The sequence below is a fragment of the Carettochelys insculpta genome, chromosome 6 (genome assembly GCF_033958435.1).
Source record: "Carettochelys insculpta isolate YL-2023 chromosome 6, ASM3395843v1, whole genome shotgun sequence".
NCBI lineage: Eukaryota > Metazoa > Chordata > Testudines > Carettochelyidae > Carettochelys > Carettochelys insculpta.
In genome coordinates this window covers 39,008,532-39,034,431 of record NC_134142.1, presented here as the reverse complement: position 1 = coordinate 39,034,431, position 25,900 = coordinate 39,008,532, and the positions used below count along the sequence as shown (strand labels likewise).

At 40.3% G+C, this 25,900-nt stretch overlaps 1 protein-coding gene across 1 annotated transcript in view; it reads right to left on the bottom strand.

Annotated features, from left to right (window-relative positions):
- Nucleotides 1-25,900, bottom strand: part of CEP128 (centrosomal protein 128) — a 315,311-nt gene extending 289,411 nt beyond the window's left edge. The window contains exons 1-7 of the mRNA XM_074998779.1: nt 25,776-25,900; nt 20,785-20,945; nt 16,903-16,989; nt 15,239-15,365; nt 13,984-14,105; nt 8,469-8,560; nt 6,707-6,779 (exon numbers count right to left, since the gene is read on the bottom strand). Of these exons, the coding sequence (XP_074854880.1) occupies nt 6,707-6,779; nt 8,469-8,560; nt 13,984-14,105; nt 15,239-15,365; nt 16,903-16,989; nt 20,785-20,931 (648 nt within the window). The 5' untranslated portion in view covers nt 20,932-20,945; nt 25,776-25,900. The remainder of the gene's footprint in view (nt 1-6,706; nt 6,780-8,468; nt 8,561-13,983; nt 14,106-15,238; nt 15,366-16,902; nt 16,990-20,784; nt 20,946-25,775) is intronic.

Sequence of the window (25,900 nt, the reverse complement as noted above, 5' to 3'; positions counted from 1 at the left end):
GATGACTCAGTAAACAGGGTACCAGACTTAGATGCAGGAGTCCTGAGTTCTACTCCCGGCTCTGTCATTAATCTGATTAAACTTGTACAAGTTACTTAACTTGTGTCTCAATTTCCCACATGTAAAACGTCAATAATTAGATTAATCTCCTTTGTAAAGTGCTTTGAGAGCTATTGCTGAAAAGTTCTACAGAAGTATTATGATCATTTAACATCAGAGTCTATTAAATCTCAAAGTTAAAGAAGTTTTCCTAATATTTTGTTGAATCCAAGGTCAGCACTAATATGAATATACAAGCCATTTACTCTAACAATTGTTTCCCTCTTGTGATACAAGTATAGTAACTGGAATTAAAACACCATAGAATTATTCTATTTGCAACTGAATCCACTGGCAGAGAGTGCCCTCTAGTGAGTTATGTGAACTGGATCTGCAATGTAATTTGATTACATGATTAAAATAATTTTTTCTCTTCTGTATGGTTTTAGTGAATACAAAACATAAGAAAGGCTTTAAAATGAGTTTTACAAGCACCAGATTATTAAAATACTATTCTGTAACTGTCAATTTCCTGCTAAGTCATCAGCTAACACATAGACAAGGGGGGGGTAACATAATGGCTATGTCTACACTTACAAAAAACTTTGAAATGGCCATGCTGTCAAATCACAGAGTAATAATGAGGTGCTGAAATGAATCTTCAGCACCTCATTAGCATGCCACAAGTGCCGCGGTCCGTTCGCCCGTGGCTCATCCACACGGGGTCCTTTTCGAAAGGACCCTGCCAATATCGAAATCCCCTTATTCCTAGCAGCTGATAGGACCCCCTTGTAGACAAGCCACGTGCAAGGAAACATGGCACTTTCCAAGTGCTGTGGCCAGCAGCATGCTAATGAGGCGCTGAATATTCCTTTTAGCGCCTCATTAATATTCTTTGATTTGGCCATTAGCATGGCCATTTCAAAGTTTTTTGTAAGTGTAGACACAACCAATATCTTCTATTGGACCAGCTTCTGTTGATGAAAGGTTGGTGTTGGTCTGATAAAAGATGCTACCTCAGCCTCCTTTTCTCTCCAATAACCTGGTATCAACATGACTAAACAAACCTACATGACGGACAAGTAAAACAAATCAATCAGCTACAAATAAAGCTAACATTTAAAAAGCTGCCAGTTTTCAAGAACTTTGAAAGCTCTACAGACCCCTGATGATGTATACAGCAACATTACATTTTAAGGTTTCATTCATTAACTGGCACTATGCACTCTCATAGTGAACTCTGAAAACACTTTTTATTTTTTTTAATAAAGATGTAACAAATTAGCTATTTTATTAATGGTATGTTTTCCATTTGTGATGATATTGGTTCTGGTTTAAGATTTCTTTGGTTTAGAGAAGCATCTGTTTCAGAACTCAGTTGCCACCAATATTTAAATAATACTGGTCCTAAGAATTACTGTTGTCTCGTGCACAGATGTTACAGAGAATATAGTCAATATTTTTCATTTGCTCTCCTTCTGTTAAATAGCTAACAGAAGTGCCTCCAATATTAGCATGAGACTGTTTGCAGGCTTCAGGCTCAGCGGACCTGTATGTGCTGGCCTGCTCATTCTGCCAGAGAGGATCACAGCATGCTCGGTCTTCAAAATTTACTTTGCAATGTTACCATTAGTAAGCAGAGCTAGCTAGCTACTGCTCCCCTCATCCCCTCACTGAACTTTTCATACAGATAAATTATTGCAAGTAGGAGATCAAGGTGCAGGAACTTAGTTATAATTGCAAGTCTCTTGCCTTGAAATACCTCTGAATTGTCCCCCAGTTTTTCCCCATTACACAGAACGGATATAAGAGGGAACAAGACTTGTCCAATATCACAATATCAAGCTCCACATCTGTGACACATTCAGGAAAAGAACCAAAGCCTGATTTCAAGTCTTTTAACCACTGAAGCTACCTCCTTTGTATTGTATGTTATACAATACAGATACATGAAAATATTTGACTACTAATTAGATAGATTGACAATCGCTGTAACTATAGGATGTGTGTGTATTTTTGGTCAGTAGAATTCTATTATACTTCAAAGGCCCATTCCAATGAAAGGCCCTATTGAATTTGATAATGGAAAATGGATTGCTCTGGGCTTTTTTAGCAAGATAATGGTTAACTTACATAATAAATGGAGTTAAAATCTGTCCTCTATTACATATGTATACAACAGTCAAAGATTTAATAAAAATAATTATTTTAAATTAGCAAATACAAGCAAAAACAAAAAAGTAGCACGTTTCTGTTTTTATTCTGACAACTGCAGCTTAGTTTTAATTATATTTATAACTTCACAATATGCTAATTAGTATTCTATAATATAGTTTTCAAAAATAATGAAGACCTATAATATTTATGAGAGCAATTCAGCAGTAACCTTGACAATAAATGCTCTATTTTTTTAGAATTAAACTTGCAGTAGCATATTAAAAGAATAAAAACAAAGTTAAAAATTAGCTTATGGATTTCATCTGAAGATGAAAGCACCTTTGTAAAGCTGCCACTTGAGAGGCATTAGCACCTTTGAATAAAACAGAATTCAAATATGGGATAACTAAAACAAAAAATTGAGAATTAATACACTGGAATGAGACTCGAGTGACCTAGACTCAATTCTTATGTTTGCCACCAAATTGCTGAGAGAACTTGAGCAAAATCATTCATTCAATCTCCTCCTGCCTCAAACCCCTGTCTTTACCACGGGAATATTATTATTTCTCTGCCTCCCATGGTATAGAAGGATGAACTCATTAATGTTTTCAGAAGTTCAGATACCAACACGACTGAGGCCATAAGTACAAATCAGAAAATGTATGTTATCCTTGCACCATTAAAGACCCATTTTCACCTCATGGAACACTTTGAAAAATATTCCATCAGAAAACTCAATTCATTTTTCTCAGTTCTTTCACAACCTCTGTAGTTCTCTTCCCTTTTTTGCTTTATCTTTAAGGAGATTTTCATGGAATGGGGCTTGCTATTTTTAAGATTTCATCCACTCCTATTTATTTCCTATTACAGTTAAAATCCTGCCCTCATTAAATGAGTTGCTTGCTGAGTACAGGACAGCGAGAACAAGAAACTGATAAATCCGCATAAGGATGAAATAGCCAAAGCAAGGTGGATATGAAAAAAAAATGAAAGCTTGTTTTCATGGAAGTATTTCTTAACAGTAAAATAAAAAGTGAGAAAATAAAGCTTTGGACTAGAAGTATAAAGTGTTTCAAAACAGGCTATTTCTCATTTACCTTTAAGCTCCTCTTTAAAGGAGGAGTTACTGTACCCAGCAGTAGAAGTTCCTCTGGAAGGGAAACTTGAGATTTTTTAATGGGAATGTTGAAATAAATATTTAAGATTCGCTGAAGCAAGACATTAAATTATGACAGGATGGCCAAAAATTTCCATGGGGGGGGCACTCCAAGAATTGGTAAATGATCAAAGGCTACACTCCTATATAAATGGAGGATGTGTGGGGTCTCTGATGGAGGTTGGGCAAAGGAGTGGGGTTGTGATGTGGGGCAAGAGGTTGGGTAAAGGAGGAGGCACAGGGTCTGGGAGGGGTATGGGTACAAAAGAAGATTCTGACCTAGCGGATAGGGTGTTGGAAGTGGTACAGGGTCTGGGAGCAAGCTGTGACCAGGGCAGGGATGCAGGAAGGGGTGTACAGGTTGTGGGTTGTGACGTAGTGCAGGGATGCAGTGGGGTGCCAGATGCAGGGTGTCACCAGGAGGCACTTATCCTAGGCAGCAGCCCAATAAGAACCTCAGACTGGCTCCCTGCCTACAGCACCCCCACACAGAGCTAAAACTGCATGGCTGTTGGAGCCAACCTTTGCAGTCTCTATATGGTGCATGCCCCTGGGGGGGAGGGGCTTTGCATACTGCCTGTGCTACGAGCACAGCCAATGGGAGGTACAAGGACTGTGCTGTGAGCAAGGGCAGCAAGCAGAATCCCCTCCCACCCACAAGGCACATAGAAGCACAGGGCCTCAGCAGCTGGCTGCTTCCTTCAGCAGAGTATCGGAATGCAGCAGCCAAGAAGCTTGTCATTGGCAGCCCACAGGATCATGGTGAGCTGGATCTGAAGGGTTGGTGGACCAAATCCAGCCTGCAGGCTGTATTTTATCCACTCCCAAATTATGAGAGCAAAAAAAAAAAACCTATATATGGAAAAGCACCCAGGAGTTGTATTTCCTTCACCTATGAATGGTAAAAAACAAATATTTAATCTTCTACTGGTCAAAAGGTTGGTCTGATATCTTTCAAGCCCTTTTAATATGATGTCACTAGGACAGAGATCTGCAACCTGCAGCTCCAGAGCCGCATGGAGCTCTTTAAGTACATCTTTGGGGCTCCTGGCTCTATAGCTGCACAGTAAAAAATGAACAATTCATACCTAAATAGCAAATGATATATGATCGGAAAATGTTGGATAACTCCCTCTTACATCGTCCAAGGAGAGATGGTTCAGGAATAAAAGTCAGGAAGACAGTTGTACAAACACACATGCAAAGTGTGTGGGAATAGAATACATAAAATGTTTGTGAACACATTGCAGTAAACATGTATCGCATTACAAATCAGAGAGGTTGTGTGTGTGCGTGTGCGCACGGGCTACCCCATGTGGTTCTTAGAATAGGGGTTACAAAAGTATGTTTTGACGTTATTTATTAAGGACTATCTTGTATTCACATGCATGGCAGCTCTTGAATTATTGAAAAAAATGGCTCTTCTTGCTATTTTAATTGCTGAGCCCTGCACTAGGAGAATACACATCACTTCTAACCTCATAAGTTTTCACAATGTCACCCTTAACTTTGGCAGCCTAGCACTTTCCACATCAAATTCTCTGCTGCAACCCAGCCATAGAGAAAAAGCTTCAAGTTGTTAGACTTCCTTAAAAATATGAAGTGCGAGTATTCTGATTTATCTTTGGTTATTGCTGAGGATTGTTTCAGAAAAAGTATGCCAAGTGAAAGGGGAAGTGGAGGGATGACTTTACATTTAGTTCTCAATGTGGTGAGATTAGTGCTTATTCTTATTTTATTTAACATCAAATATCATGGTCCCACGCTAGTTCCTGTGGGGAAAAATACTAGTCACTTACCTATGTAACAACAATTGGTTTTTGAGATGCACTGTGAACATATACATGCCATTGCAAGTGTCAATGCACCCATTTGTTCTCAGGACAGACTTGTGCCATCAGGGACCTCTGCTCTCCTTTTACTCTTGGATAAGAGCATAAAAAAGTCTCTCTCCCTTCCCTCACACTACTGTATGCAACATCCAAGCTAGCAGGAAAACTGAGTAGGTTGTGGAATTTATACATGCACTGCACATGTCAAAGGATTATGGTTACAGTATAGGTAAAGAACCATTTTTTTCTCTCAAAATGATTGTGTACATATTCAAGTCATTGCAGGTGACTCATCTCAAGTCCCTCTACTTCTAAAAGAGCTGCTGATCATCTGAACAGAGACTGTACCTCCAGCTTGTTGATTTGGACAAGGATCTAGAGATGTGAAGCAAAATGTCTGGAAAAGTTACAGAGATGATCACGCTGCTGAGGTGTAGATATGAACTAGAGGGATGTTGCTCAGAAAAGTTGATCGAACAGCTTGAGCTCTGATAGAGTAAGACTTGAAACTGCAAGTGTTCTTGGCCTATTGTGAAATACAGAAACTTCCCATAAGCAGGGATAGGCAACCACAAATAACCAGTAGGCCACATGAGTGACCTCTTCATCTCAGTGGGCCTTAATAGAAGGGTGAAGCCAAGAATTTGGACGTTCCACATAGCAGCACAAAGTGCTGATGCTAGACCACCACCAAGGTGCTGAAAAATGTTCCAACTAATGATCAAACTACAATACTTCCAGCTTTCTCAAAGACGATTTATTGCAGAAACAATGAGATGTGCTGCGGCACCTTATAGACTAACGGACATTTTTAAGCATAAGCTTTCGTGGGCAAAGACCCTCACCTGATGAAGCGGGTCTTTGCCCACAAAAGTTTATGCTCAAAAATATCTGTTAGTCTATAAGGTGCCACAGGACTTCTTGTCGTTTTTGCAGATACAGACTAACACAGCTACCCCTCTGAAATTTATTGTGAAGGAACAGAAAAAATACCCCAAACCAGTACTTTTTGTTTGTTTGCTTGTTTAAAACAAAGAAAGAAAGCCAGCTCCCCACCCTCTCACCCCCAGCCAATCCCATGCCTGGGGCTGCCAAGGTGCCAGTACTCAGTATCAGCAAGTACCGGCAAAAAAAAAAAAAAAAAGAAAGAAAAATCACTGTCCTAAACTACTGTAAAAATGTCCCCATTTAGTTCAACTAGGAAGAATCTGAGGGATAAAATATGTTAAATTTTCACCCCACAATGAAAGCACCCAAGAACACTGGCCCTAACTTCATCACATTTTAAAGGACGCGTTAACATGCCAGTATTAGGTTGATTGGCAAGATGCATCGAGAACAAGAAGAAGTCTCGTGGCACCTTACAGACTAACAGATATTTTGGAGCATAAGCTTTCGTCGGCAAAGACCCGCTTCATCAGATGCATGAGAGGGGAGTGGTTTCAGACATGCATGTTTAACATTCACCTTCCTTCCTAACCCTGTTAGCTATGCTGAAAAGATACCTCACAACACTCACAGTTTCTTGTGTTTGGGGTTCAGTGAACTTTGCAGACAAGTCTTCCAGGATCTTTTTGGTTTCTGCATCAGTCCTTAGAAGAAAGAGAGGCACAGATTAATTTTGAATTTTGATAGTCTGGGTTACCTTAAACTGAACTGCAACTGTATGTGCTTTCATAAGCAATTATTTATTTTGGATTTCTAAGCAATTCCTGCACGTTAGGGCAGTTTTAAAAACAGATCTTTTCTGTCTACAAACTCCTAAATAAAACAGAGGTCAGACCTCAGGGGCTAAAATCTCATACTAAAATGTATCCTCACTTTCAAGTCAAATAATGAGGAGCTAATTGACATGCCACCACTCTTAGTCATACATGTTGTAGTTTAACATGTAAACAAAAAACATCAGGATCCAGAATGCAAATCATTTCTTGAGTTATTTTCAATAATTTTGTTCTAGGATTCAGATTTTAATGAGGACACAAACATTACACAGTAGCAGTTCTATGTAACTAAGAAGTCATATTCCTGAGTTTTAGCTGCCTATGCAATTGCATTACAATAGTGCCAATATTTACTTTGTCATTCGTTTAGAGATCTGACACAGCACTTTGCAAACATTAAGTTAACCCTTGCTATTCTTTTGTGGATTACACCCATTGCACAGAACAATAAACTGAGGCACAGGAAACATAAGTGACATGCTTAAGGCCCATCCGCATTTTTGACTACTAAAGAAAATCCTAATTGCCTCAATCAACCCTCATGGAAGTCAATGGTAGTCTCTCTCATCAGGTCCTAAGCACACTCTATCAGCGGAAAAGTTGTGAATAGAACAAATGATTCCCAACTCCTGGCCAAGTGGATAAGGTGACTGAAAACACTACCTTTGAGAAGAACTGTCTATTATATACTGAATATGAAGATGTGACTTTGATAATTTATCAGGATACAGGTTGTCCTTTCCCCACATTTTGGAACAAAAGTCTAAAACTCTTCTTTTAAAATCATAGGATGCATATTGTACATTCTGTACGCCTGAGTGTGCTTATTTCTATTTTGCTCCATTAACTCGGTTAAACCAACAAAAATTAATTTCTATATTTGCCAGGGGGCCATGCCCCCTGTTCACTATGCTTGCCACCCTGCTGCCTTCCCAGGAGTCAGGGAACCATGCTGCCAGAGCTGCCCTTCCAAGGAAGTCACACAGCTGTGCACTTTGGGACTGCCTCTCCCCTGACATACCCTCTCCCCACCACCAGCCCTAGGGCTCACCTGGGGGAAGAGGAGGAGCTGGGAACAGCCCCTTGCCAGGCCATCAGGGAAGGGAACATGCCCCTCAGAGCGAGGTTTGGCTGCTGCTACTGACTCCCTCACACCCCAGGGCTGGGCAGCAGGACATGGCTCCTGTCAGTCTCCTATCTCCTCTACGAGGGAGGGAAGGCACCGCTCACAGCCATGCTCCGGCTGCCACTATTCACATGGGAATTGCCAACTTCTCTCTCCACCATGGCCTGGCAGCAGCAGCTGCTCCCAACTCCTTCCCTCGCCCACAGCCAGAGGCAGCCCAGCTCCACCCTGCCTCCCTTACTGTCTTGCCAGATGCACCCTCAGCAATCTCCTCCCTGCTTTCCCAGATGGCAAACAGACACGTGTGAGATAGACCATTCTGCTGCCTGGGAGGACAAATTAGAGAGAAACTGCTCTTCAACTACTTTTTCTAATTTATCCTTCAACAGATCATCCTATCTGCCACATGTGGAAACAGATACTACTCATACCGGTTTCTTCTTGAAATTTCTCTGCTGATGTCACCTCCTAGGCGAATCTGTTCACTGCTGAGGTCTCGAAGGGACTGGTGTAAGGAATGCAGCTGCAAATGACAGCACACAAATAAAGCTGAAAAGTTTGAAATGTCTTTCTTCAGTGCCATTTTAAAAGGAAAACATTTTAAAACTTTTTAAAGAAACACTGAAATGAAACCTATAGGTTAAAGATGTCAAAGTTGTCTAATAATTCCAGACCTGAGAGTCCTGAGGTGTAATTCTGGGTCTAAATACTATAATTATCTGTCCTTTTCAAATGCAGTCCTGGTTTCCTTGCTCCATATCAATCAGCAAAACAGGGCAGGTGGAGAAATTAAACTCTGAACAACTTGTACTACCTTTTAAGGAAATATTGTAAATTTTACTTTGATTTTCCACTCTGAGCAGTAGTTACAGCGGAGAGAAACTTAATCTCAGAAACATGGTGGAATGAGGACAATCAGTGGGACACTATCATACCGGGATATAAATTATATCGGAAAGACAGAACAGGTCGTGCGGGTGGCGGAGTGGTACTATATGTGAAGGATAATATAGAATCAAATGAAGTAAAAATCCTAAAGGAATCAAAATGTTCCATAGAATCATTATGGATAACAATTCATTCCTCTAATATGAATATGGCATTAGGAATATATTACCGACCACCTAACCAGGACAGTGATAGTGATGCTGAAATGATGAGGGAGATTAGAGAGGCTATCAAAATAAAAAACACAGTAATAATAGGAGATTTCAATTATCCCCATATTGATTGGGTGCATGTCACCTCAGGACGGGATTCAGAGATTAAATTTCTTGATGCCTTAAATGACTGCTTCTTGGAGCAGCTAGTACGGGAACCCACAAGGGGAGAGTCGATTCTCGATCTAGTCTTGACTGGAACGCAGGATCTGGTCCAAGAGGTAACTGTTACTGGACCGCTTGGAAATAGTGACCACAATATAATAACTTTTAATATTCCTGTGTTGGGAAGAACACCGCAGCGGTCAAACACTCTGGCATTTAATTTCAAAAAGGGGAATTACACTAAAATGAGGAAGCTAGTTAAACAGAAACTAAAAGGTAGAGTAATTAAACTAAAATCCCTGGAAGCTGCATGGAAACTGTTTAAAGACACCATACTAGAGGCCCAACTTAAATGTATACCCCAAATAAAAAAACACAGTAAGAGACCTAACAAAGAACCACCATGGCTAAACAGCCATGTTAAAAAGGCAGTGAGAGAGAAAAGGGCAGCTTTTAAAAAGTGGAAGTCAAATCCTAGTGAGGAAAATAGAAAGGAACATAAACACTCCCAAACTAACTGTCATAATGTAGTAAGAAAAGCCAAAAAAGAGTTTGAGGAACAGCTAGCCAAAAATTCAAAAAACAATAGTAAAATGTTTTTTAAATACATTAGAAGCAGGAAGCCTGCTAAAAAAGCAGTGGGGCCCTTGGATGATAAAGATATAAAAGGAGCGATCAAGGAAGACAGTGCCATTGCGGAGCGATTAAATGATTTCTTTGCTTCAGTCTTCACGGCTGAAGATGTTACAGAGGTTCCTAAATCTGAGCCAGCCTTTTTAGGCAACAAATCTGAGGAACTCACTCAGATTGAAGTGACATTAGAGGAGGTTTTGGAATTAATTGATAAGCTGAATAGTAACAAGTCTCCAGGACCAGACGGCATTCACCCAAGGGTTCTGAAAGAACTCAAATGTGAAATTGCGGAGTTATTAACAGTGGTTTGTAACCTATCCTTTAAATCCACTTTGGTACCAAATGACTGGAAGACGGCCAATATAACACCAATATTTAAAAAAGGCTCTAGAGGAGATCCTGGCAATTATAGACCGATAAGTTTAACATCAGTACCAGGCAAATTAGTAGAAACACTAGTAAAGAGTAAAATTGCAAGGCACATAGAAGAGCACGAATTGTTGGGCAAAAGTCAGCATGGTTTCTGCAGAGGGAAGTCGTGTCTGTCTAATCTATTAGAATTCTTTGAAGGGGTTAATAAACATGCGGACAAGGGGCACCCAGTGGACATAATATACCTAGATTTCCAGAAAGCCTTTGACACGGTCCCACACCAAAGGCTTTTATGTAAATTAGGTGGTCATGGGATAGGAGGAAAGGTCCTTTCATGGATCGGGAATTGGTTAAAAGACAGAAAACAAAGGGTGGGAATAAATGGTAAATTTTCACAATGGAGGGGGGTAACTAGTGGTGTTCCCCAGGGGTCAGTCCTGGGACCGATCCTGTTCAACTTGTTCATCAATGATCTAGAAAATGAGGTAAGCAGTGAGGTGGCAAAGTTTGCAGATGACACCAAGTTGTTCAGGACAGTCAAAAGCAAAAGGGATTGTGAAGAACTACAAAAAGATCTCAGCAAACTGAGTGATTGGGCAGCAAAATGGCAAATGAAATTTAATGTGGGTAAGTGTAAGGTAATGCATGTTGGAAAAAATAACCCAAATTACACGTACTACATGATGGGGTCAAATTTAGCTACGACAGATCAGGAAACGGATCTTGGAGTTATAGTGGATAGTTCTCTGAAGACATCCACGCAGTGTGCAGCGGCAGTTAGTAAGGCAAATAGGATGTTAGGAATTATTAAAAAAGGGATCGATAATAAGACAAAAGATATCATACTTCCCCTATATAAAACTATGGTACGCCCACATCTCGAGTACTGCGTGCAGATGTGGTCTCCTCACCTCAAAAAAGATATATTGGCATTAGAAAAGGTTCAGAAAAGGGCGACTAAGATGATTAGGGGCTTGGAAAGGGTCCCATATGGGGAGAGGCTAGAGAGACTGGGACTTTTCAGTTTGGAAAAAAGGCGATTGAGGGGCGATATGATAGAGGTATATAAAATCATGAATGGTGTGGAGAAAGTGAATATAGAAAAATTATTTACCTTTTCCCATAATACAAGAACTAGGGGACACCAAATGAAATTGATGGGTAGTAGGTTCAAAACTAATAAAAGGAAATTTTTCTTCACACAGCGCACAGTCAACCTGTGGAACTCCTTGCCTGAGGAGGCTGTGAAGGCCAGGACTCTATTAGGGTTTAAAAAAGAGCTTGATAAATTTTTGCAGGTTAGGTCCATAAATGGCTATTAGCCAGGGATAAAGTATGGTGCCCTAGCCTTCATAACAAGGGCAGGAGATGGATGGCAGGAGATAAATCACTTGATCATTGTCTTCTGTTCTCCTTCTCTGGGGCACCTGGCATTGGCCACCGTCGGCAGATGGGATGCTGGGCTTGATGGACCTTTGGTCTGACCCAGTATGGCCGTTCTTATGTTCTTATGTTCTTATGTTCTTAATGGAATAGAAAACTGCGATGGACGAAGTGTGGAAGTAAATCTACTGAAAAAAGCCACCATTTATTTTAAAAAAATTTAGATTTGCATTGATTAAAATGATTATGGAATTATTAATACATTTCATAGTTTATCACACTGAAGAAATATGAAAAGGTCAGAAATATGCCAAGAATGGGAATGTGGGGGACAGGATCATGGAATATCAGGAGTCAAGTGGTGGCAAGTGATGGTGATGCTCAGATCTCACATACCTCAAACTAAAGACTAGGGTCACAGTCATTAAATACATCCCAGAGACTAGCATCTTATCTATTTTTTTTACTAAAATTAAAAATATGGTTAATATTAAAGTAGTTTTGTAAAAATAAGCAAAGCAGTACTTATTTTGGCATATAAGAGTGTACTCTCAGAGATGGTGAGAGAGAGAGAGAGAGAGAGAGAGAAAGACACTCTCTAGAAGATTCACCTGACATTGTTCAGGTCCTTCACTCAATTAATTGGGGGTGGGGGCAGGCGAGAGGAATCTTTCCCCAGAAAGATATTTAAACTATACATGAAAAAAATCTAATTTGTATTCTGGGAACAACCACAAAGAGCTATCTACGCACACAACAAAACAAAACAAGTGTTTTTCCAAAGAGCATATAATTACAGATATTTTATCATTGAAAAGGTTAACCAACACTTCTTCTAGGGAAAAGGTCATGACAAATTATATAATGGAAATTACTCTGATATTTTCTGGGATCCTCAGACTTCCTTAACCCTTAATAAAGATTTAGATTGGATTACAGTACAAAAGTTGTATTTTTACATATGCTGATCTGCCAGCAATTAATAAAGATAAAGTGTTCAACCTGGTTTATTAGCTCTTTTATATTACTTTTCATGAGGTCCTGTTGGCATAACTGTTTACTGCAAAGTAGAGGGATTCCCTCCCGTAGCTCCATTTACATTTACTGGTGGGGGAGGGCAAGAGTAGTTTGGAGTAAATGCTTACACATAATAAGTACAATAGGAATCCATTCTGTTATCCTACTCATTCAAAAGAGCATATCAATTTTTTTGGAGAGTTAACAAATAGACCATGGCTGAAGTGTCTGAAACAGAACAACTGATACCTAAATCTTCATCTCCATTTCATTTGCCCCGTTTGTTGCCATGGGACAAATAATCCAATGTCTACATGCAACACAGTGAAAAGGACAGCAAGCTGTCCAAAGTTAATCCAATCAAGAGTGAAGGCTATGATACCACTATACACCATGCCTGTGTCTCCATGAGCATTATAAAGCTACATATGTGAAACAGTATGAAAACTGAAGCCAATGCAAGATGCAGCCAATCATTTAATGAATGGTGTATCACACAGTGAGCTGGGCTATCCGCTACATCTGAAGTCATTCAACAAGAACAAGATGAGTTTCCTTAATTTAAAAGAGACGAGGTTGGTCTCGGGGCATCCCATAGAGGAGCTCTTGAATCCAGAGCTTGCTCTCGCCATGCGCCTCTAAAAGTTAAAACCTGTGAGCTACAAGACCTGTTTTAAGCAGACATTTGGGACTATGATGAATGATGGACTACGAACTGCAGTCCCAGCATGACTGAGATAAGCATGGTGAATTAAGTATGGGACAAGACTAGCATTTTAATTCTGTATTGATGTTTGTTTAAATAATTGTGAAGCACTCAGAGCTGTAGTCTCGAGATCTTTTTTTTCATGATTAGAGGAGCTAATTTATTATACATCACTCCTATATTAAGAGATTTTCAAACAGTACCTTTGAAGATATACACAACATGTCACAGCCTCTGTCACTCTTTATATAAACAATTACGTTTCAGGAGCAATTACCAGCTGACCTCAGCCATTAGGACAGTTCCCACAGGGTATTTTGAGTGTGAGAGGTGCGAGTAAATGAACTACAGCAATGGGGATCTCAGAGGACCTTTCTCAAAAACATGCATAATATGCTGTGCTCTCAAGTGACATAAGAGCACGATGCGTAATAAGACTTAGAACACTCTAGAAAGTACTTGCATGTCAGCAGCCAACATACAAGTCTATCTGCTCTGAATTCCACAGGATTTTTTAATTTGCGTTATTTCTATAATAGAAAGGGAAGTTTAAGAACAGATCTCACATACCTGGTCGAAGTTATCAGCCTCATTAACAAACTGGACATTAGCAGATCTAGATCTCCGACGTCTAGTGCTCTGTGGGTTTTCATAATCCCTGAGAGGCGAGGTAGGATGAAAATGGTGATTCCCTTTAAAAGATAAGGCAAAAAAATAAACAAATGGAAGGATAAACCTGCAGAAAGGGAATATTGGGAAAAAAATCTCAAAATGCTCATATAGGCATAGACAAATCAAAAGATACAATGCGATCAGTTTCCACAGATAACTAATAAATGGATTTCGTCTCTCAACTGTCTTCTCCAAACACTTGACATTGGCTTGCTCACCAACCCATCCTCTCAGGATTTGGTCTAACACTGCAAAACAGTCCCCCCACCCCCTCAAATCAACCCCCTACAGAAATATATATGCTTTTCCTCACAAAAATGTAGAATATGCCCCCCTCATCCCATCCCATCCCATCCCATCCCCCCCGCCCAAAAAAAAAAAAAAAGATCACAGCTTCCCAAGGCATAGGAAGAGAAATATCCAATACTGGGCCAATGTCAGTTTTTTCTATCTATAAAAAATCTAAATTGAAGCCCAATATTTCAGAGCTCTCTCAAGCTAAGAAAAGGAGATTTACATTAAAGGAAAAGTAAAGACTCCCTACTCCTCAGTGACTACGTCTACACTAGCCAAAAACTTCAAAATAGCCATGCAAATGGCCATTTCGAAGTTTACTAATGAAGTGCTGAAATACATATTCAACGCTTCATTAGCATGCGGGCAGCCGCGGCACTTCGAAATTGGCGCAGCTCGTCCAGACAGGGCTCCTTTTCGAAAGGACCCCGGCTACTTCGAAGTCCCCTTATTCCTATGAACAGATGGGAATAAGGAGACTTCGAAGTAGGCGGGATCCTTTCGAAAAGAAGCCCCATCTGGACGAGCCGCGCAGCAGCGAGGCGCGTCAATTTCGAAGTGCTGCGACCGCTTGCATGCTAATGAGGTGCTGAATATGTATTTCAGCGCTTCATTAGTAAACTTCGAAATGGCCATTTGCATGGCCATTTTGAAGTTTTTGGCTAGTGTAGACACGGCCAATGAGACACATAGCACTTACTACCAGCACTGATTAGGCCCAAAAAAACTGGACTTGTCTTTAAAGTTATGATTTTAATAGAAAAACAAGCATGAATCCACTCCATTTAACGTAAATTCACTCTCTAGCCTTAAATTAATAGTACAATTCATAAACATATTAAAATTTCTTAACATTTACTGGTTGCTGTTTCACCATCCAGGTCACTTGTGTATAAACTTGAAAGAGAGGCACTCCTTATTACAGAATTTCTAGACAATCTCTGGCTCCTCAATTGGCCTATCGATTGTTCTAGTGTCTCCTTTAACTGCAATAAAATAATAAATCATTAAAAAGGTGCATATATACACGTGCAAGAAAATATAAATATAAAAAGCACACATGTGCACACACATGCACATATACATATATTTAAATAAAATTGTTTTGCTTTGAAAACCAAAAACAAAGATCTTGAAAGCTGACTTTAAAAAAACACATACAATTGCAGTCTAGCAACACCAGTTTTTTCAATATGAGTTGAAGAGTTTTTTCACTGTGGCATGACAAAATACGTTGCAATACAGTGTCTTGGAACAAAGTAGTTCAGCTAGGACTGAAATGGAATCCAACACTCCTCTGCCTGTCCGCATACGGTGCAGCAGGGACTTTCCCTGACTGGAACTGGAATGCCCCAGATTTAGTCTCCAACTTAACTCCTGATCCTCACCCACTCCTGTATTCCACCCACTGCCCAGCTCACCTTCATGTCTGCAAGTCCAAAAAGTACCTAATTAGTGGAAGCATACTGCCTCAATTGGGTGTGCAGCCTTTCATTTCCTCCTGAACATTCGCACAAGCACGCACTCTACAGGGAACTATGCTTCTAATCATTGGATCCTGTTATATTAGATTAAAGGGCTTTCTGTTAAAGGAAAATTTCTCAGAAGGTAGTAGGTATTTATAGACAATGATCAAATGGCAGTGGGTCAAGACTTAAATCCAAAGCTGATTGTAGAGTTATGCATCTTACAGAAATCCGTGAACTCAAATATTCAAGTATTCAAATATTAGTCTAATTTTCAAGCAAGAGAGTATATTTTTCACATTATATCATACCAGAGTTCAGTTTCAATAGATCTCTGACTTCAATATCTTAAACTTGGTAACTCCCAGAGTACCAAATAATTTGTTCACCCTTAACACTATCCATCTCTTGTTTTTAATTTGCATTTAAATATCATCCCATTCTGATTACGTTTACCCTTGGGCAAAGGCTTGCAAAATGTCCTGTGTACCACACTTAACATTCCATGTCAGAGGCTTAAGAGGCATATGTGGCGTTGTGGGGGACTCTGCACTGTTTTGAATTTCACCCTTCAGGTCATCTCCTTAAGGGACCACAAAGCAAATTAGGCCAACCTATACTAAAAGTGCTTTAATCTAGGGGTCAACAACCTTTCTGAGGTGCTGTACCAAAATTTGATCTTTGGACCTCTATGTACTGTCCAAGTGCTGGCGATACGTTTTAAAATCATTAATAGTCTTCCTTACAACAGCTTCACTAATAAAGATGCAGAGCTTTACTGTTTAGGTCATGTTTGGTACCATTACCTGGTATTTTGTTAGCCCACAGGCAGCATGGCTTCCTGGAAGCTCCCAGATGCATGGGAGAGAAGGGGCAGGGCTGGGCTCCCATTTCGCATGCTGAGGAAAACTGGCTTTTCAAAAGATGGTAGTACAGAAGACTATTAATGATTTATTTATACTGTTTAAATCTCTCTAGCTTGCCACGCCTAAACACCAATTTTCAACTGGTTATATTATAATAGAAGAGGCTTAAGGTTACGTTGAAAGTTGCTCACGGTTGCTATTGCTTCACTCTGTTCGTTGTTGTATTCTCTGTACTGTCCTAGCATCTGGTCAACATGTCTCAGGTTTCGGTTAGTATCCTGAAGTGGGGGGAGGAAAACGTTAAATTAGAAATCTTCTCTCCAAAAAAACCCAAAAGGTACATTATGTTGTTAACTATATCATAAATAATCCTTTGCTTCACATTAGACAGCTAAAGAGAGGTAGCCATTTTAGTATGTTTTCAAACAGAACAAAACAGCATGCATGTAGCACTTTAAAGACTAACAAAATGATTTATTAGATGATGAGCTTTCATGGGAAAGACCCACTTCTTCAGATCATAGCCTTACCAGAACAGACTCAATATATAAAGCACAGAGGTCCAAATCACTGATGGCCTGATCAAGTGTCTTGTCTGAGATCATTACGAACATCAAAGGAACGGAAGTGGTCCTTGTAATACGTGAGATAATTGTTGTCTATGTTCATACCAAGTGTTAATATGTGAAATTTGAATATAAAGCCCAGTTCACAAATCTCCCTATATAATCTGTTTCTAAATGTCTTTGTTGTAGGACATATATTAGTATTAATTACCCATCCAGAGAAGTAAAAACAGATTAACAGGGCCAGACAAAGACCCAGAAACCAGCTACTTCAAGATAGGCCCAAGAAGGCCAATAACAGAACACCACTTGACATTACCTACAGCCCCTAACTCAAACCCATGCAATGTATCATTAAAAGCCTTCAACATATTCTAGATCATAATGCTGCACTCCAGAAGGCCCTAGGTGACAGGCCTGTCCTCTCCTATGGACAACCTCCTAACCTAAGAAAGATTCTCATGAGCAACCACAAGCTACACCACAGTAATACTAATCCTGGAAATCTTCCTTGCAACAAACCCCTTTGCCAACTTTGTCCACATACTTACTCTGGAGAGACCATCACTGGACCTAACCATGTTAATTACATGATCAGGGGCTCATTCTCATGTTCTTCAACCAATATTATATATGCTATTATGTTCTAGCAAAGCCCTGCTACAATGTACATTGGACAAACTGCGCAAATGCTTTGCCAAAGAATGAATGGACGCACAGCAGACATCAGGAATCTCAATACATGTAAGCTGATCAGTGAGCATTTCAGTGGAGTGGGCCTTTCTGTTAAAGACCTGAGAATATGCGTCCTATAACAAAGAGACTTTAAAAATAGATTACAAAGGGAGATTTGTGACCTGGGCTTCATATTCAAATTTGATATTAACACTTGGTATGAACATCGACAACAATAATCTCACGCATTACAAGGACCGCTTCCCTTCCTTTGATGTTTGTAATAAACTCAGACAAGACACTTAACATCCCTCACCCCACTCCTTCAGTACATGTATTTTATTTGTCAGTTTTCTTTTGCAATTTTTGGACCCCTCTGTCATATATCTGCGTCTGGACTGGAAATTATATAGCTCTGAAGAAGTGGGTCTGTCTCATGAAAGCTCATCATCTAATAATTTTGTTAGTCTTTAAAGTGCTACATGACTGCTGTTTTGTTTTATTACACAGCTACATAAGTGATCTGATATTTAATATGGCTTACACAACTCCCAAGGAGATGGAAATGCAAACCAACTCTGAAAAAAAAAATATGACTACTCATTTTCAGTAAATACCTACATTTAACCAGCCAAATTTTGCTATACTGTATCAAACTTTCAGCCAAGAACCTTGAAGCAATAATTTAGCCTCATATTATGGAAATCCCATTAAGATTCTAAAGTATCATTACATTACCTCTGTTTTACAGCTGGGTAAGCCGAGGCAAAGAACTGAAGTTACCAGTCAGGTTCACCAAACAAATAAGAGAGCTTGAAGCTCTGAATAAACTGAAAATAAATACAGTCATTTATATTGCACTGTCTGGCTCAACAGCAATATAAAAATCTAAGACTGTTAAAAGGGAATCTGATCTTCTAATTATGGCATGACACTGAAGGCAAGAGAGCTGGATTCTTTTCAGCGTTGGGATTCACTTTACTCTCAGTGCCTCAAGTCCCCGATCTATAAACTGAGAACAATACTACTTCACACTGAAATACTGAGTCTTAATTCATTAAATCAAAAGGATAAACACAGTACATCTAAAACAGAATTTTTCTTCGGGTCAAAATTAAAACTGCAGTTTTAAAGTATAATTTGACTCTGAAGAATTATTCAAGCTCAATTATACTCAGTTAAGATTTTTCTTTTCCAAGTTACAACTCAGCAGGTTCACCGTGGTCTCTCTCCTTCTCATGAATCACTAATAGCAAGGATACTGCTGGCCAACTCGTTCCCTCATTTTTATGCTGTTGATGGATGCATGAAGTAAAGAACCCATCTTGACTCAGAGCTTGTGGTGAGTCTGCAAAGCTGTAAGTGAGAAAACAGTCTTAAAATTGCAAACTGAGCAAGTTTGGGCTGGAGTCCGAGATACATAAAACATATGTCAATGTCAATTTTTCAATGCCAGTTTTAAAGAATTAATATTGCCGATTGAGAAGGCACTGCCCCAAAAAGTAATCCAAAAGAGACATGCAATCACACTGTTTTACACTCTAGTCTGTCCATGGGCATTAGGCTCTGTCTACACTACATCATAAAGTCGATTTTAAGGAATCTCGATGGTACCGTCTTCATTGTCACTGAACCCCTAGCAGATTGCATGTGAAAATTTGGCTAGCTCCAATCCCAGTGTTGGGCACATCTGTGTAATGAACTGGGAAGCCAAAAATCCTGCACCACAAATTGTCTTCTTTCCCTTGCCTGAGGGAGTTGGCTTTAGTTGTTACATTTTACACTTTCCTCAACTTTACCATCCTCTTTCTTCAAGCTGTGCTCTGTTCCTGCCATATTTTCAAGGATGTTGTTTCTGGATTCAAGGAGAGGGAAAAGTGGCTGAGGGGGGCCCTACACCTCCCGAAGCCAGCCTATTTAGGTTTTCTTCACCTGGGATTCCCTATTTTGCTTCTTTCACTCTGAAAAAAGTCTCCATTTGCTTTCCATGGGAGAGAATGAGGGCACTGCAATGTGGGAAGATGACATGACATACCCACAACCACTTGAGGGACATTTTCTTCCCATACTGCACCAGTGAAAATACCCAGAATGCTATGGGGCTCAGGTAACTGTGTGATAGGTTCCCACAATGCACTGCACCAACAGTCAATGTTTGACGATTAAGCGTGGCAGCAATAAGTCGACTTGGCGGGGAATCCATGGGGAGGTGAGGATAGTCCAATTCAGATTCACAAAAATCAGAGTTATAAAATTGATTTTCATAAAATTGAATTTACATCATCATATAGATGTAGCCTTAATCTGAACATTATCTATTCAGATTATCAGGTCTGTGAGGATGAGATCTTGTCATCACACCCATCTGTAATTTTTTTTTTTTTACTTAAATTATGATAATACCTAGGATTCCCAGGACCTCATTGCCCTTTGCAATGTACAAAAACAGATTACTTTTGCCATCCCCAAAGAGCTAATGCCTCCTGTCAGAATTCTGCAGTTTAAAAAAAAAACAATAAGATTGCTCTGTTCGCAAACATTTTGCCAACTTTGAAAGTGAATGAGACATTAATGGACCTTTCAAACATTCAAATTAGTTATTTCTATTAAAAGTTTAATCATACTCCCCTGCTGTTGTCAGAAATAACACTTACATACTCATTGTAAATGCACACAAATCTTGCTTTATTCCCAAACACACTTTACAGTTTGTAAACAACAAGCAATGTAGATAACTTCTAGTGCCACAGCAATTGTCTAGACTACTTCATTTGGAAATATTGGGTGCTTTCTTTTACACAAACATAAGTTATCTGATCATATTCTAACAACCTGTAAAGTGTTTGCTAAAGTATGGATCTTCTCTGTAACTTCTTCAGCACCACGGTTCCAGGTTCTGCTGTGGGTGGCTCTTAGAGGGCCCCGCCTTCCTACACGACCATGAAGAAAGTTGTCTGAACCACTGGATGAATCTGCCATTGATATACTGAAATCTAGGGAAAAGGACAGATTTAAATGTAATCATACTGATATTATGAAAACATTAATTAAAATATGAACAAACCAACATCTAATTGCCCAAAAATATGTATTTTTCCGAGTGCTGATTAAGAAGCATGCAAACTATAAAGAATCAGGGTTTCTGACTGCAACAACAATGTAAAGAAAAGATGACTATTACAGCAAATAGCAACAATTCTGAAAACAAACAATCTAAAACAATTAAGAGAACAGGCACATGAAAACAGTTAGTTGCTCGTGAAGTTCAGAACAGTGTACAATTCTTTGCTGTAAAGGTATATGCAACAGCTTTAAAGTAGCTACTGATGAATCATGAAAAACAAAAATAATTTTGCCTCTATTTTCCTCTCTTTATAGGAAAAGGTGAACAGATGCAGTGGGAAGGAGATTCCTGTTTAAAACCAGGATCTCTATCTCTTAGACTGTTTCTACACATGCCACTTCAACAGCCCAAAATATGCTAATGAGGCACATATGTAAATTCCCAGTGCCTTGTTAGCATAAGTTCACATGATTTGAAGTCCAGAAGACGCTCTTCCAGACTCCAAAATGGCATGTAGAAGCGTGGCCCCCAGGGGGGTCTCCCAGAAGGATGTCCTCCTTCTGGAGGCCCCTTCTTCCTGAATTTTCTGGAAGAAGGGGCCTCCAGAAAGAGGACTGCCCTTCGGAAGACCCCCATGGGCCACGCTTCTACACGCCGTTTTGGAGTCCCGAAGAGCGTCTTCTGGACTCCAAATCATGTGACCCTATGCTAATGAGGTGCTGGGAATTTACATACATGCTTCATTAGCATATTTTGGGCTGTTTCCAAAAGTGGCATGTGTAGAAACAACCTTACAGATTCTCCTGTTCCAGGTTAACAATGGGAAGTCACAAACCCACATAATTGCTATTAAAGCAATAAAATCAGATCACAAAGGAGGAATTAGAACTTCAGATGATGAAAGGCAAAGAAAAAAAAACCTCAAAACAAATACCTGTATTTAAAGATGTCTCTAGAAAGATTTTTTTAAGAAAGGGGAAAGGGCAGAAGAAATAAAAATGCTACACCTTTCCTTAGGCAGAACAGCCTTTAAATAGATTTCAAAAATTTTCAATGAGGCATAAACTCATATTTAGTATTTAATATTTAATCTAGAAGTGTTAACTTCCAGTAGTGGAAGCAGATTACCAGAGACAAGATATCTGTGTTCTCTTCCCATCTTTCCATGGAGTTTGGGCAAATTACCTACCCTTCCTGTGCCTCATTTTCAATCTGTTCTGTCAAATAGCATGTTGCAAGTTTTAATTAATCCTGATAAGGTACTTTGAGACCCTTCAGCTAAGAACATAAGAACAGCCATACTGGGTCAGACCATAGGCCCATCAACCCCAGTATCCTGTCTTCCGACAGTGGCCAATGCCAGGTGCCCCAGAGAACATGAATAGAACAGGTAATCATCAAGTGATCAATTCCCTGTCTCCCATTTCCAGCCTCTTGTAAGTGGAGGCTAGGGACACCATCCATGCCCATCCTGGCTAATAGCCATTGAGGGACCTATCCCCCATGAATTTATCTACTTCTTTTTTAAACTTTACTATAGCCTTGGCCTTCATGACATTCTCCGGCAAGGAGTTCCACAGGTTAACTATGAGTTGTGTGAAAAAGTATTTCCTATTGTTTGTTTTAAAACTATTAATTTCATTTGGTGATCCCTAGTTCTTGTGTTGTGAGAAGGAGTAAATAACAATTCCTTATCTATTTTCTCCACACCAGTCATGATTTTATATACCTCTATCATATCCCCTCCAATCGTCTTTTTTCCAAACTAAAACGTCCCAGTCTCATTAATCTCTCCTCATATGTCATGTGCTCCATACCCCTAGTTATTTTTGTTGCCCTTTTCTGAACCTTTTCCAATTCTAATATATTTTTTCTGAGATGGGGCGACCAAATCTGTACATAGTATTCCAGATGTTGACGTACCATGGATTTATGTAAAGGTAATATGACATTTTCTGTCTTATTATCTATTCCCTTCTTAATCGTTCCCAACATTTTGTTAGCTTTTTTGACTGCCGCTGCATGCTGAGCGGATGTCTTCAGAGACCTATCCACAATGACTCCAAGATCTCACAATGGACTCCAAGACGGAAGCGGCTTTGGAGCTACTTTGGTAATTTTGCTTTATTTAACCCTAGACATCTCTCTTCAGACTCCTCACATCAACTACTCAATGTAGTTTTTTAAAAATATTTCTATTCAGACACCTTCAGGCTAAATTCTCAATGTTGTATATGCAACTTCTACAATATCAAATGTCTTTTTAAACCCTTTAGATCATCCAGCCAGCCAGCCTTTTACTCCTTCAGTTTTGATGACTTCTGTTTACTTCAATGAACAGTGCATTCCCCACCCCCCTCAACCTCATGAAAAAATGTGCACAGATACACAGACATCATCTTCCTCTCCAATGCAAACAGATGGACACCATACCAAATGGACTGAATGTGAAAAGTCCACTGCAATCGACAAACTACACAGACTATGGCGAGACATTGTGCCATATGCTCTTTAAGGAACTGAGGAACCACCTGATCAGCATCCTGTACAGCAAACAGGAAAACATCAAAAAAGTGCTCTTAAATCTGGAGACTCTCATAAAGACACAACCTTCTACACAAAATTCTATATGGCTGGATTCGACTTAAGTAGAACAGGAGATTTACAATGCACACTTCACTTCTCTACAGAGGAAAAAGGACCGCAAAGAATCTAAACTCCTCCTTGCCACATGTGTAGAGGTACCCTTAACTCATGCAGCAGTAGTGTCCATCTATCCAGCTACACACGCAGCCTGGCAAAAGAGTCAGCTCTATCCTGGGGACCCTTCCCCCACCCCCAACCCTCACAAACACGATACAGTTCTGCAGGGATCCGGAAGCCTACTGTCGCCATCTCCAACTCAAGGAATACTTTCAACAGGACACTGAACAGCACACTGATCCAGATATCCTCCCACCTACAGTACAAGTAGTACAAGAAGAAGACTTCTGCATGGACTCCCCCTGACTCTTGAAATGACAGACTGGACCTATATATAGGGTGCTTCCACCAATGTGCACAGGCAGAGATTGTGGAAAAGCAGCATTGCTTGCCCCATAATGCAGAATGCAATGCAATGTCATCAATGGCCTCAGAAACAATTCTGACATTATTATCAAAGAGGCTGACGAAGGAGGTGCTGTTGTCATCATGAATGGGACAGACTGCCAAAAGAAAGATGCCAGGCAAGTCTCCAATACCACATTCTACAAGTCACTGTCCTCTGATCCCAATGAGGAGTACGCAAAGAAACTACGCCATATGCTCAAGACACTCCCTACAAAAGCACACAAATAAATCTACACAGACACATCCCTAAAGCCCCAAGTACTACCCAAGATCCATAAACCTGGAAATCCCAGATGCCCTATCATCTCAGGCAACGGCACGCTCCAATAGGATTGCCTGTATATGTGGACTCTCTACCCAGACCCTATGCTACCAGCACTTCCAGCTATCTTCAAGACACCACAGGTTTCCTGAGAAATTTCAATACATTGGTTTCCCGGGAGTAAAAGGGGTTCGCTGGACGAGTGGTGGATGGAGACGAGACAAGCAGTGAACACAAAAAAAAGCTTTATTAACAATGACTTAATCAATGTTAAAAGGGGAATTAAGGAGGGGAGGGGGATACCTAGCGTGCTCTAGCTGTCTACCCCAACACGATGTCAGGTGATGGACAGGGGTAAGCCTGTACTTACAGGGCGGTTACCAAACTGCAGAAGGTGAGCAGAGCCCACATCAACATCTAGCTGAAAGGGTCCAGATTTTTAGTGGGAGGGACAAGCAACTCAGGCTGGACAACAGGCTTGTCAAGGTACACACGTCTCCAGTTTGGGAGCAGGGAATTAACTTTTCAATTGGGGTTTGGACACAGAAGCAACCCATTGGCCAATGTCAGTGCATGGTGCCCTTTTGCCCTTTTTAGGAGTTAGGAGTTTTTCCTTTTTAGGAGCTTTTAATGCTTCGTGAGGTGGTGGTCTCACTTCTGCATATGTGACTAAGTCCTTAGCTGGCCCCGCTTCCTCGTATGTGACCGAGCTGCTCGGGGGGGCGGGGGGGCGTGTTTGTCAATGCACACTGGCATGCCAGGTTCCAATTGGGTAGCAAAGCCTTGACCATGCATGGGGCACGTGCAGGCCGCAGCTTTCAACACTGTCATGGTCACGCCACAAACGGCTGTGCCCACAATTGGTGACCTTCCTGAAAACACCATCCTGGTTACCAGGGATGTAGAAGCCCTTCACACCAATATCCCACATGAAGATGGGCTTCAAGCTGTTAGGAACAGTATCCTCAATGATGTCAAGGCACAACTGGTGGTGGAGCTTTGTGACTTTGTCCTCACCAACAACTATTTCAGATTTGAGGACAATTTATACCTTCAAATCAGTGGCACTGCTATGGGCACCTGCATGGCCCCACATTATGTCAACAGTTTTACTGCTGACCTAGAACAATGCTTCCTCAGTCTTGTCCCTTACCACCCCTCCTCTATTTGTGCTACATTGATGATATCATCATCATCATCATCTGGACCCATGGAAAGGAGGCACTTGAAGAGTTTCATTGAGATTTCAACAGTTTCCACCCCACCATCAAACTCAGCCTGGACCAGTCCACACAAGAGATACACTTCCTGGACACTACTGTGCAAAGAAGTGATGGTCACATAAACACCACCCTACACGGAAATCCCACAGACTGATATGCTTACCTACATGACTCCAGCTTCCATCCAGGGCACAGCACACAATCCGTTGTATACATCCAAGCACTAAGGTACGACTGCATTTGCTCTCATCCCTCAGACAGAGACAAACACCTATAAGACCGTTAGTA